This window comes from Nannospalax galili, unplaced genomic scaffold, assembly GCF_000622305.1.
Source record: "Nannospalax galili isolate Female #2095 unplaced genomic scaffold, S.galili_v1.0 scaffold280, whole genome shotgun sequence".
In the NCBI taxonomy this organism is placed as follows: Eukaryota; Metazoa; Chordata; class Mammalia; order Rodentia; family Spalacidae; genus Nannospalax; species Nannospalax galili.
This window is the reverse complement of record NW_008347808.1, coordinates 4,288,837-4,301,842: the sequence shown is the minus strand read 5'-3', so window position 1 is coordinate 4,301,842 and position 13,006 is coordinate 4,288,837. Positions and strand designations below refer to the sequence as shown.

The window sequence follows — 13,006 nt, the reverse complement described above, 5'->3', positions numbered from 1 at the left end:
AATGTATTAAACACTGGAGAAGACTGTCTAGCCAGATGGATAGATAGGAAGTAGACTGGTGGTGGACAGGGGCTGAGGTGAAAGAGAATGGGAGTGACTGCTAATGGATACCAGGTGCTGTGGAATGACAATATTCTCAAATTAGACAGCATGATGGCTGTGTGCCTTTGGGAATATAGTAAGAACCTGACTTGTACACTTTAAAAGGATGAATTTCATGGTAAAGTGTACTTTAATGTTATAAAAGCAGGATAGTGACTGATACACAGATAAATGCCCAACAAATGTTAGCAATTAATAACAGTAAATTTTATTATTACTATTAACAAAAGTACATCCCTATAAGTTCTCTATTTTTAATAAAAGCCCACAGAATATAGAAAAGGGTCTCAAATTTACATACATGGATTAATTAACATTCATACATTTATTTCCATCCAAATATCTCCCAAACTAAGAATCACATCTTGAGTGTTTTAAACTGAACTAAAGCAGCTGCATGCAATGGATGACTTGATATTACCCAAGAATATCAAACTGACAGATTTTCATTTTCATCTCCAGGAATAAGAAGGCAGTCCAAATGCAGGAAGTCAACAGATAATGTAAAGAACATATTCTGTCCCCAAGTACAGGCTTATTAGCCTTCTAATCACATCTCGGGGGAAACTGTTTATAAAAGACAAGCAGAGTCACATTTTGGGGGAAACTATAAAAGACAGAGTCAACAGTGAAAAGCTTACCAGTCTCATGCCATGTAACTTTGCCCAACAGAAGAAAATCCCCACCACAATGAAAAGATCAAATTCAACTCACTTAAAATTGAGGTCAAAAAATAAACAAAGAAACAAAACACAAAACCATATACAACATTCAAGTATGTTGCCATCAACAGAGCTTTCCTAATTTGAAGAGCAATTAAATCAAGTTTTCACCCTTCCTATCACTCGAGCAAAACAATGGAGTTTTGGTCTCAGAACTAGGTGGTGAAGTGGTCACCCAGGCCGGCTCTGACACTCCATGAATGTTCTGTAGGGATACTCACAAACCTGAAACCCACAGGAAGTACGGCATTCTAGAACAGGAGTTCCTCCATTGGAGGCTCCTGCCTTCCAGTCCTCATTTCTATATGCAGCCATGTGCCTTTGCAGCAGACCAGGAAAAGCAGTGCTGAGTTTTAGAACTTCTAGACTTTACTTGTCACAGAAAGCAACATACTTTTTTGCATATATTAAAAATATTTATACCCTCTGACCATTCAACTCCAGAGAAACAGTAATTAAGCCTCTAACTTATCCAACTCTGCCTCCTTTCTTTGCAGTGCCAAGAATTAAGCCCAGAGCATTGTGCAATGCTAGGCAAGTGCTCGACCACTGAGTTATTGCCCTAACTCGGCATTTCCATTTTAATCACATAAAATTGCTCACTGTGTCACCCAAGAGCAACAGATTAATGTACACAGGATCAAGCTGCCCTATATCCAATGTGTTTAATCCCATACCCCTTCCCTAAAATGTGGTCTTAGGAGTTTCTGCCCAAATGTTTCACCTGAGTAAAGCCCAGTTAAGACTATTTCCTTTGAGAAGTAGGAGTACATATTTAATATTACATTATAATCATTGGAGTAGATTATAGAGTAACACTGGCAGAAAGATATTTTAGTGGGAAGTTAGAAAATTTCAGGTAACAGAAACATGATAATTTAAGAACAAATTTCAAAATTAGAATCAGTTTCAAAATTTCCCTTTACTAAGACAAGGGTGAAACATTGGATTTGTCCTCACAAGGGTTTATTTCACAATTTAAAAGGTAAATTACAATGAATTCAAATACATACTCCCCAAGTCTGGACAAGGCTTGGATACAGGGGATCAACTCTGTAATGCTGGGTAATTCATCCCATGAATCTATTTGGCTTAGTGTTGCTCATTTGGTTACTCTGGGAATGCAGAAACTTGATTTTAAAACTATATATCCATATGAAGGTAGCTTTTAAATACAAAATTAATAAATATTTAAATTCTATGATAAAGAAAAAAGTGGAATAAGAAATTCCTATCTTCATAAGTAACTGCATATTCACAATGAATATTCTCTGACTCCTAAGCTTTGTTTATTAGAGTTTTTCAATGATCAACTTATAGAAGACAACAGTTCATATTGCCTTACCAGAGTCCCGCTTAGCTGAGAATCAGCATGTCTTACATATTCTCTGTTCCCTGAAAAGTCTTCACACTTGTGCATAAATATCTGAGAGGACAGGTTGGTGCACATGTGCAAAATGTACTTATCTAAAGAGGAGCTAATTAACTTTACAAATAAAGTCTAAAACAGAAAATAAATTGCTATTTCCCAGCCCAGAAAACATTATCTAATGAAAATACTGCTGAGCCCACTATGGAAGGCCAGCAGATGTAAACTCAACTCACCCGATATCACACTTACATAAGCATCTGGAACACTGGATTCTCCATGTTCACTTGGTTAAATGCACACCTCTGATGTACCTTTCTAGTCCAAGGCTGGACTGCACAAAATAATGAGTAGTTCCTCCTACTATGCAATATCTAAGCTGTACCTGAAAAGGTGCCCAAATGACAATATGCAGGAGAGAGCCATGAACCTAGAACTCTGAGATGTTCTTCTACTCAGAGAAGCTCCAACAATGGACCAATGAACACCTCTGACAAAGGAAAGCTGCATGTTTGACTGCTAATATTGCATATTCAGAACTTGACAGCAAGATTAAAAGCCAGACTGAAAACTGAGGTGCTTCTAAAGCATGAAAGGTAACTATACAAAAATGCCAAAAAGGCTGATTCTTTAGATGCTATTTGTTTTCCCCCTTAAATCAATAAGTTTAGCATTATTTCTGATCAAAATCTGAATAGTGGTTAATGCACACATCTATAACCCCCTTCCTATCCTGTTACTGCCTTTTTAAGCTTGAGGGAGAAAAATAAAATGGATACGAACTTTGTATTATTTTGAAGAGGCATATTCTCCTAATTATAAGGCAGTATATGTTTAACAGCTGCACCTGAATAGATATTCTCCAAGCTTCTTAAGATGGTTACCAATTTTATTTAACTTGTTAGGTGGATCCACGTGCTCCTTGATTCATTGGCTGTCACCCAAATGGACCAGTGTCTTCATCATGCCTTAAGTAGGCATTTTACTATGTGTAGTAAGCACATGGTTTGAAAGAAATAAGAGGAAAAGGACAGCCAAGCAAATATCAGTTCCTTATATAAATGACAACAGTGCTAAGTGGCTCCCTTTTTAATACGTCCCAAAAGAGGCTACAGTGAAGTTGGTTAACTGTCTTTCAAGGTGAGCCTTCAGGTCATCAAGTGAGCCTTCTGATCATCCGTATTCCATCAGTTCTAAATGCTGGCTGTCTGATTTTATTAGGGAGTGAAGGTTAGTATCAGCCAACTAATGACAAAATAAAACAAAAACACAGGATACACTGCAAGGGCTTTACGGTTTGGAGGTTGGCTATCAGCAAGAAAAGCTGTAGATGCTAAAGAAAACAGAAAGGAATATTTAATACAATCATATTATCAGAACTACTAATATTTACTAAACTTCAATGTGTTTGGTATAATTTGGAACACAGAAACACACTAAAGGTTCATTTGTGATCCCCCTCAGAGAAGAATATTAAAAGTTATGGGGCTGTAATGTGTGGCTCAGTAGTACAGTACTTGCCTGCCCTCGGTTCCGTACATAAAAACAAGGACAAGCAGAATTCACTTAGATCTGCCATCTTCCAATAGCCAAGAGTGGCTTCCATCAAGTACTAAATCTTTAAGTTTTTTGACCATCTTGGATAGAAATCCTTCTTTAAAGATGTTTCTTGCCCTTTTCTGGAGCTGTTAAATTATGCTGAGATGGTTAAGGTTATTTGATCCTATGATAAATGGTCTCATATTACTTCATTAAAAAAATAGATCAGAAGAGGGCACTGGATCCCCTGGAACTGGAGTTATGGATGGTCGTTAGCCATCATGTGGGTGCTCGAAATTGAACCTGGATCCTCTACAAGTGGCCAATGTTCTTAACCAGTGAGCCATCTCTCCAGTCCCTGATTCATTTTTTGAACTAATTGTTCTTAAATTATCAACTCTGTGTGTGTGGGGGGGGTGCTGTTGTTGCCATTTTTTTTTAAAACAAGGTCTCATATGGTCCAGGCTGGCCTCCAATTCATTATGTAGCTGAGGCTAACCTTGAACTCCTGATCTTCCTGCCTCTACCTCCCAAGTACTGAGATTCCAGGTCTGTGCCACTATGCCTGGCAAGTAATGAGCTCTTCTGAAGTGGCATCTTTCTGTCTATCCAAGGACAGCCTACTTATCTTCTTACGCATCAAGGATAACCCCTCTAGGCTGGGCCAAGATGCAAAGCTTGGAATCCCAGTAACTTGGAAGGTAGAGGTAGGATGATCAGGAGTACAAGGCCAGCCTGAGCTATACTGAGTGAACCTGTCTCAAAAACAATGTGGTTATCTACATCGTTTTTCTTTTTTTTTTGGTTTTGTAGTGCTCAAGGCCGAGCCTAGGGCCTGCACATGCCAGGTAGGCACTCCATCAGAAGTCCTATATTCCCAGCCTTTTTCAAACTTTTCATTTTAAGGCGTGGTATTGCTAAATTGCCCAGGCTGGTCTTGAACTTGCAATCTTCCTGCCTTAGCCTCCAAAGTAGCTGAGATTACAGGTGTACACCACCATGCCTTGCTACCTTCCACATCTTCTAAGTCCAAATATCCAGCTCACATAAAATGGGCACCATCCCTTCAATGCTTACTTCAAATAGTGGGTTCTATGAATGCTATTCTCATCTGACAGAAGAATTTCATTGCTCATAATTTGCTCTTTATCTTTAACCCATGTTTTTATCTGTTCTGGTATTATAGAGGTAAGTACATACTCACCAATTACAGACCAGGCGAACATTACAACCACCACAAAAAGGCGAATCATGAAGTTTATGGGACCTGGCCCTGCCAAAAGCACCAAGCGGCAAATCAGCATCGCAGCTGTCAAAGGAAGTATGCAGTAACCCAGCACGCAAAGGCTCTGAAAGAACGAGCTGTAAACAACATACAGCCACAGATCATAAGTATAATTGATTTGATATCAAGACACAGCTCATTACGCAGATGTCTAGTCTATGGACTACTGCCTTTCTCCTTCTATGCTATACCTATACAGTAATTTGATGAGGCTAGTCCTCTAGATCAAACAGATGCTTTCATTTTCTCTATCCTCTTCCTGTTCCCCTTAAACTCAGAGTCGACTTTTCTAATATCAGACAAGCTATTCTAAATCCTAGAGAGCTTGCACTGAACCTCTAAAAATGTAGTCCTTAATCTGTTCTACTTAGAGACAAGTCTGCGGATATGTTGAAAACTAAGTACCATTGGCTCCCCCCAAATACACACAATCTTCTAAAAATTCTGCCTATAACTTCAAAGCTGAAACAGAAGTTTGGAAGCTTATCACTTGACTCCAAGTAATTTATTTCAACTAAATTAGCTCTCTATTTGGTGTTATTAGGGAACTTTTTCTTTGGTCCTTATCTACTTTCATTTTTCTTTAAAAATATAAAATGGGATTTTCTTTAAAAATATCAAAACGACTTCTCTAAAATCTAAGATATGCTACCTGGCAAAGAGGAACAAGTTACCTTTTAATGATACTCACATGTTTCCGCCAAGAAGTTTTGAATTGATGGTGATAGTAACTGCACCAAACCAGATGATGACAAATACTTCAGCAAACTGGGGCCCGCCGCCTGGCTCTCCATCCACAGAACTCTTTTGCAGCATTCTAAGATAAGAAAACAGTATGAAAATTACCTAATCTTTTATACAGAACAACAAAGACATGAGTTCTCACCTGATTCCTGTGCTATATCTCATCTGAATACCTGTATTATGTATGCTGTGGTGTAAGAAAAATGCCGAAAGTATTTGACGAGTTTCCCGTATTTCAAACCTCAAGTGCCTGAGAACTATAGGGAATCGTGAATTTTGATCTTGCTGGAATGTTTAACGAGAAACCTTTTCTGTCCAACCAGAGGTTATAAACTAAAGGGCCTAATGTGGCTCACAAACTTGAGTTTTTTTTTGTTGTTGTTCATACCACGTAAAATAGTTTAAATTTCTTTTGATGTTCTTTAATTGGGATGCTTCCCATAAGACTATGTATTTCTAAAGATGGATTTGGAGGTGCACATCTGTAATCCCAGCACTGGGGAGACTGAGGCAGGAGACTCTTGAGTTCAAAAAATAAAGTAATTCCTGGGGTAAGTGTTTGCTCAGTGGTAGAGCACAAAAAATGTCCTAAAGGAAATATTTAGTCAAAAGTCCCCTTAATTCTGAAACTCCACAGAAAAGTCTTGTCTAGCTCAAATGATAGAGGGAATTTAAGTACTTACAGTGCAAGTGACACACAGAGTATCAACGGGCCCCACAAATCCCCTACAAGGAAAGGAAAGACAGTCCACTAAGAAACAAATGCCATGCTCCTATCTTTTTTCTAATACCTCTTCCATCAGAATTCGAGCAACAAGATTTACCCAAGCTTCCCCAGCCATTTCTGTGCCCTTGTCTTTACATACCTTTTAAGGTTTGTTATCTCCTATTCTTCTTTTAATCCATATTTCATCACATGAAGGGCTATCTGTCTCCCCAAATATAAATAATATTCAAACAAAAAAAAATTCTGCCTGTGACTTCTGGGGCTGGCGAAAATGTGAAGCTTATCAAAAGGGCTAGGTGACACCACCTCCACACATACCCTCAGGAAGACTACAGCCTAATCATGCTACCCAGCTCAGCTATAAGCAGTTTCTAGGTGAGGGTAGGCAGCTAGTTCATGTTTACTGATGAATTTAGTAGGCCAAATCTTGCAACTTCTGTAATTCCATTCTAAATTTCTTCCAAAATTTTTTTACATAATTTTTCTTCCTGTAAAACATTAGTCTTATTGTCTTTGCCTTATAAAGTAGTGATGATAATGTACAATGACAAAAAAGCAAATCCTCAAAAATCTCGTATACTTACAATCTCTCAAAAGTGCATTACTTTTCCTTGGATACAGAACATGCATAAATTTTTTCCCCACAGCTTTTAGATCACGCATCTGAAAGACAAAAATAACTTGGCTGTATTGTAGTGATTGAAGTTACAAGGAAGCCCCCTCTATTTTATAAAAAAGACTGTACCAATCACTCTCCAAGGAAGAATAAAATTTAAATAGGTAAAATATATTAAAAGTCAATGAAGCTAACAAAATATTACAAAGTATTAGTAGTTATTTGATCCCAAATTGTTGAAGAGTGCTCTCAACTCATCTAACTTACGATAGTATTCCGAACTGATTCATTTAATGTAGAGCTGTCAAATTCTCGAGCGCGTGATCGCATGGGAATGGTTATTTCTCCTTCAACTGGAGTGTCTTCGGAAATAGAAATATCAGAAAGCCCCGCAAACTGAGAAAAGATAGAAGAAAAAATTTAAGCCTATAACGAACCCCAGCACTCCTCAAAACCATTGCCATTTTCTAGAGTAGGGGCCATGTCTTTCTGTAGGGTTTTTCTGTTTTGTTTGTTTGTTTTGAGAAAGGATTTCACTTTGTAGCCCTGGCTGGTCTGGAACTTGGTATTTAGACCAAGCTGGCCTCAAACTCAGAGATCTGCTTGCCTCTGCCTCCAGAGTGCTGAGATTAAAGGCGTGCGCCACCAAGCCCTACCCTGTTAGGGTTTTGCATAGCACTTAAAAGTAAATCTTAGCTCAACAGACATTAAGCAATACAGTTAACTGTAATTCTCAAACTCTTCTTTGACTTGTAACGTGGTAGAATATAATGGAAAAAAAATAGTGAAAGCAAATGCCAGACACTTGCCATCACACAGTCTCTTTCAAGTGCAAAATTTCTCTATATCATAAGCTTGCAAGATTGCAGAGCTATTAAAAAGTGATCTTCTAGCAACAACATTCAAGAATGACTCCATTTTACTGTACTTCTGTTCCTAGTAGGCTTTAGTGGCCTCTGTTGGTTAAGAAAGAGCATTTTAGAAAATGTAAAAGAGGTTGGAAAACAGAAAAACAGCAACATACGTCTTGATTCACATTCTTTCCCCAGGTTAGATGGAAACACTGATGGAGAACATTTTCAAAGTAAATAATGTGAACTTTTAAACTTATGTTCATCTGCCAAATCTGATCATGAGGACCATAACTTTGGATTCTACAAATTCCTAAGCAAACAAAACAATCCCTTCTCCTACAGTTTTTAGCACAGTAAGCACAACTTTTAGTGGACAGGTTCTCTAGTGTTAGGTCATTTAATTCACTTAATACACAATGAATATCTTGATTCTACAGATGATGAGAGGCATGGTGGGATACAATAATTTCCCCAAAATGATACTTAGAATCAAACATAGGCAATTTGACTTCAGAGCACACATTCCTAACCACTGTTCCATACTGTCTCCCTGATTCCATAGGCTTATATTTTAAGGTCTGTCTCTTAACAATTCTCTGTACTTCAGTCAACGTGGTGTAGGTGCTGTTCTATAAACACATTCACAACTTCCAACCTCTGTGCCTTTGTCCACGAGAGGCTGTGTGTGGCATAGACAGAAACAATCTGGGCTGCAGAGGCATATCTAGGTTCAAATTTGAAGCCTGGTCACTAACTGAATGTAGATCTTAGGAAAATCAAAGCTTTCCACACCTCATTTCTCCTTTTGTCAGGAAAACATAGCTAAAAGCCAACTAATAGGCCACGTGTGGTGGCACAGGCATCTCACCCCAACATCTGGGAGGTGGGTGCAGTGGCACAGGCCTCTAACCCCAGCACTTGGGAGGCGGGCACAGGAGAATCAGGAATTCAAAGCTGTTCTCAGCCACGTTTCCAGCCTGGAGACATAAGACCTGTCACATACTGAAATGGTTGCTGGGTCGTTTAGAAAATATACAGAGATGTCTAAGCACAATGCCTAGCACAAAGTATGTGCTCAACCAGTGGTGAGTCCTAGGCTTACCTGGAGTTACAAACCCTTCCCATCCTTTGAGACCCTCTCAAATGTAACTGGCTTAGTCATTCCAGTTTGACACAATAGCACCATCTTTTCAATTTCCTTAATATTTTACATAAAACGTCCTCTTATGTAGTTCCTTCTTTTAGCACTGTGTATTTCTACAAGTTAGACTGTATGTACCATAGGGGTAGAGCCTTTATAATCCCTAAAGCAACTAGCTGAGTTGTTGAAATTCAATAAATGTGCTGAACAGAAGTGAAGTGGATATGGAAGGAGTAATCAGAACCACTGAAGAAGTTAACTGGCAAGCGCTTCATTGACGATGGTGTGATGATGCACAGGAACCCGACCTAAGAAGACCGTGAGTTTCAGGACAGTCTGGCCTACAGAGCAAGACTGTATGTGTGGTGAGTGCAACCCCCCCATACTTAGGCTTCACAGAAGAGAGGTAAAAGTAGTACAGTCTGGAGGATAGAGAAACTAAAACTAGCTATCTGTAACAGTGTTTATGTGATTTTACCCAAGGTCACAACTGATCCACAAGAAGATGAGCCAAATCACCTTGTACCTTCAGTGCTAGGGATTGGACTCAAGGCCTTGCACATGCAAAACAAGCACTCTGCCACTGATCTACATCCCCAGCTCCAATACAGTCTTTCATCATTATGTTCCCAGTGCCTAAAAGTCTAACTGGGACACAGCAGATGCTCAATAAATATTTGCTGAATTAAGAGATGAACAAATACGCAGCAGAATCGGGACTCAAGTCAAGTTCACTTGCCTCTCAGTTAATCTCCATTGTAAAGTTGCCAATTTAAAACAATGGAAATAAATCATTTACTGAGCAACCACTATATAAATGAATGTTTGAGAGGAAGGGCATCTGGGCAGAACACCAACTTCCTTACACTACTCCATTCATGGCTTTGATTGTATTAGGCACTTCATTTAATTATGTCATTTTATCTTCCTAAATCTCTTCAAGGCAGGTATCTTCATCTCTGTTCAAGTGATGAAGATATACTCCTTATGAATGAGCTGTCCAGCGACACAAGCTTCATTAACTGCAAAACCTGTGTTCTTAAAATAGTATGAGCCTTGGTTCATGCTGTCTTATAAATGAGTGTCTTGAAGAAGATGGCAAGCGCCAAGGCAATAATAACTAGCTTACTGGGGTCACGGAACATGTAAAAGGCTCAAGTTACAAGCAATAAAATGATAATAATGGGAAGCAGTTTCTCAGTACGTCTGGAAGTACTCCACAACGGCTGATTGACACATCTTGATAAAACAATGACAGTGGAAGAAAAGGTGTTTCAGAAGCCAGCATTTAGCACCATGTAGGGGACATGGAAGCCCTAGGGTGTGGGAAAGGAAAGTGCGTGTAAAGAACGCGGAGGGCAGGGGTAAAGAGGTTACCCAAAAGAGCAGGTGCAGTGTTGGGGCTGGTTGTAGCAGGGGGTACAGCATGGGCCTGCGGGGCCAAAGGACTCCGGCTCTCTCAGGTCACGAGCCGGTCTCCGACTTCCTTACGGGAAATTCTGCCTCACCCTCGGTCCCATTCGTCGCGGTTCCCAAGCTCACCAGAGGCCTGGGCGAGGCTGTCTCGCGGTCTCCTGGAGACTCCTCCGCTTCCGCCATCTTGGCCCCCCGTTTCAAGGGTTGCTCCCATAAGTCTTTGCGGAACCTGAGACGTGGAGGCCACAGCTGGTCAAAGCGCTGTCGCACGGAGACACCGTCACCGCATGCGCCTGAAATAGCTGGCTATCGCAGAGCTAGGGAGGTCCCCGAGCTATCCAGCGGCCTCCAGGCGCGAGGCCGGGCTCTGCCTTTCACGCCCACGAACCCGCTGGCTCAGGGCGAAGCCCAGCCGAGCCCAGTGGCTCCTAGCCGAGCCCTGCCGAACGTTGCTGAGCCCTGCCGAACACAGTCGAGCCTTGCGGCGCCCAGCCGAACCCTGCCGAAAGCAGCCGAGTACCGCCGAGTGCAGTGGTACCAGCCGAACTCAGCCGAGTCCAGCGGCGCCCGGCCGAACGCAGCCGAGTCCAGCAGCGTCCAGCCGAGCCCAGCGGTGCTCAACCGAACGCAGCCGAGCCCAGCAGCTTCTAGCCAAGCTCGGCCGAACACAGTCGAGCCTAGCGGCGCCCAGCCGAACCCTGCCGGAAGCAGCCGAGTGCCGCCCAGTCGAACTCAGCCGAGTCCAGCGGCGCCCAGGTGAACGCAGCCGAATTCAGCAGCGTCCAGCCAAGCCCAGCTGAACATAGCCGAGTCCAGCGGCGCTCAGCCGAACTCAGCCGAGTCCAGCCGCGCTGAGCCGAACTCAGCAGTGTCCAGCCGAACACAGCCGAATCCAGCGGCACCCAGCCGAACTCAGCCGAGTCCAGCCGAACACAGCCGAGTCCAGCGGCGCTCAGCTGAGCCCAGCAGTGTCCAGCCGAACCCAGCCGAGTCCAGCGGCACCCAGCCAAACGGAGACGAACGCTGCAGAGTGCCGCCAAGCCCAGTGGCGCCCAGCTGAATGTAGCTGAGGCTATGGGCGCCCTGCCAAGCCTAGCTGAACACTGCTGAACCCAGCAGCGCCCCCTGAATCCTGCCCAAAGCAGCCCAACCCAGCTGGGCCAAGCCCAGTACTGCTGAGCCAAGCAGGGTCGCCGGAGGTGGCGCTGAAGTGCCTGCTACTCTCCCACAATCTCCGCAGCTCTCTTCTCTTCTAGGAGAACAGACCTGCATTCCCTCTCCTGGCCCTCTTCAACTTCCTGTTTAATCTTCCTGACTCGCTGTTGCCCATGCCCTCCCTGCTAGTTCCCTGGTTTCTCAGAGGTCAAGTCGCTTCCACGTCCTTCATATCCGTAAACCTCTGAACTGTCTGTCCACCGACCTTCTACAGTTATTTTCTCCTTCACTTCTTGTGGAGAGGGAAAACGTCATTGTCCAAAATTTTCAATCTCACAACTTTAAAGTTGCTAAGCTATTTAGGAAAACTACTGAAAATATTCGTGGTCAAAAGGTGGTGGGGGTGGGATGATAGCTACTGTAACCCAAAACCAAACAACCCCCCCCCAAAACCCCACGTTTCTACTGTCCAACTTTTCTCCAGTACCTCATCCTGGCGGGTTCACGGTGTTTCTTCCTCAGGGCTGTTCTGGCTCACCTCTGGCCCTGGCTTAAATGAGGTCAAACAAGAGAGGCATTGTTGACACCATCAGTATTCTGATAGTGGATGGTTAGGTGGGTGCCCCGTAGGCTGGAGAAAACTTGTACCACTTTTAACCAACAGGGGTAGGAAATGTGTGTGTCATACGCTGTTTTATATTTTTGGATCTGCAATCCAAGAAAAAAACCAAGTAATAAACTTGAGGAAAAATGTGGGACATGGAAAGACAGACTCCACCCCCCAAAAAAATTTGGGGGGGGTGGCTATTTGGTTTACTTAAAGATCATTACAACAATTCTTCAAACCAAGTATATTTTCAATACTTGCACAAATACTGGTGGAAGTGACACCAAAATTTAGGTCTTGCCAGCAGTGGTGCAGAGTTGCAATCCCAGAGGGAGGTGGGCTATTGGATGTTCGAAGTCAACCTACTGTATATAGATAGATAGTACTAGGCCATTCCTGACTTTATGACTACATGGCATGATCTTGCTTAATTATTATTTTTAGGGGGTTGGTACTGGAAAAATGGCTCAGCAGTTAAGAGTATGTACTGCCCATCCAGAGGACAGGAATTTGGTTCCCAGAACCCTCTTATAAGAGCATATCAGGCAGCTCTTAAGGCCTATAACTCCAGTTCCAGGGGGATCCAATGCCTCTGGCCCCCCTGGAGCACGTGAACTCACGCATAACTCCCCCCATACACACACATACACTTGATTAATAAGAAATTGATGCTAGGAGTGGTGGCACAGGCTTTTAGTCCCAGTACTGGGGGGAGACAGAGGCAGGTAG

General features: G+C 42.2%; 1 protein-coding gene across 2 annotated transcripts; it reads right to left on the bottom strand.

Annotated features, from left to right (window-relative positions):
* Positions 1-287: 287 nt before the first annotated feature.
* Positions 288-11,669, bottom strand: Yipf6 (Yip1 domain family member 6). 2 transcript variants are annotated; one of them, XM_008844368.3, is made up of 7 exons: positions 10,642-11,669; positions 7,372-7,500; positions 7,073-7,151; positions 6,445-6,487; positions 5,709-5,834; positions 4,937-5,094; positions 288-3,526 (listed from the first exon to the last, which is right to left on the bottom strand). In XM_008844368.3, exons 1-7 carry the CDS (start codon positions 10,696-10,698, stop codon positions 3,411-3,413), a joined length of 708 nt encoding a protein of 235 aa, XP_008842590.1. In that variant the 5' UTR covers positions 10,699-11,669; the 3' UTR covers positions 288-3,410. The 2 variants fall into 2 exon arrangements, with proteins under 2 accessions (XP_008842590.1, XP_008842591.1); XM_008844369.3 differs by lacking the exon at positions 10,642-11,669 and adding an exon at positions 10,477-10,614.
* Positions 11,670-13,006: the final 1,337 nt, after the last annotated feature.

Excerpts from the sequence above, each read along its gene's own strand:
- Yipf6 (XM_008844368.3), bottom strand. The coding sequence starts at position 10,698 with ATGGCGGAAGCGGAGGAGTCTCCAGGAGACCGCGAGACAGCCTCGCCC. Across the intron at positions 7,152-7,371 it reads AATCAGTTCGGAATACTATC|ATGCGTGATCTAAAAGCTGT; the intron begins GTAAGTTAGATG and ends TTTGTCTTTCAG. Across the intron at positions 5,095-5,708 it reads AAACTTCTTGGCGGAAACAT|CTCGTTCTTTCAGAGCCTTT; the intron begins GTGAGTATCATT and ends TGTTGTTTACAG.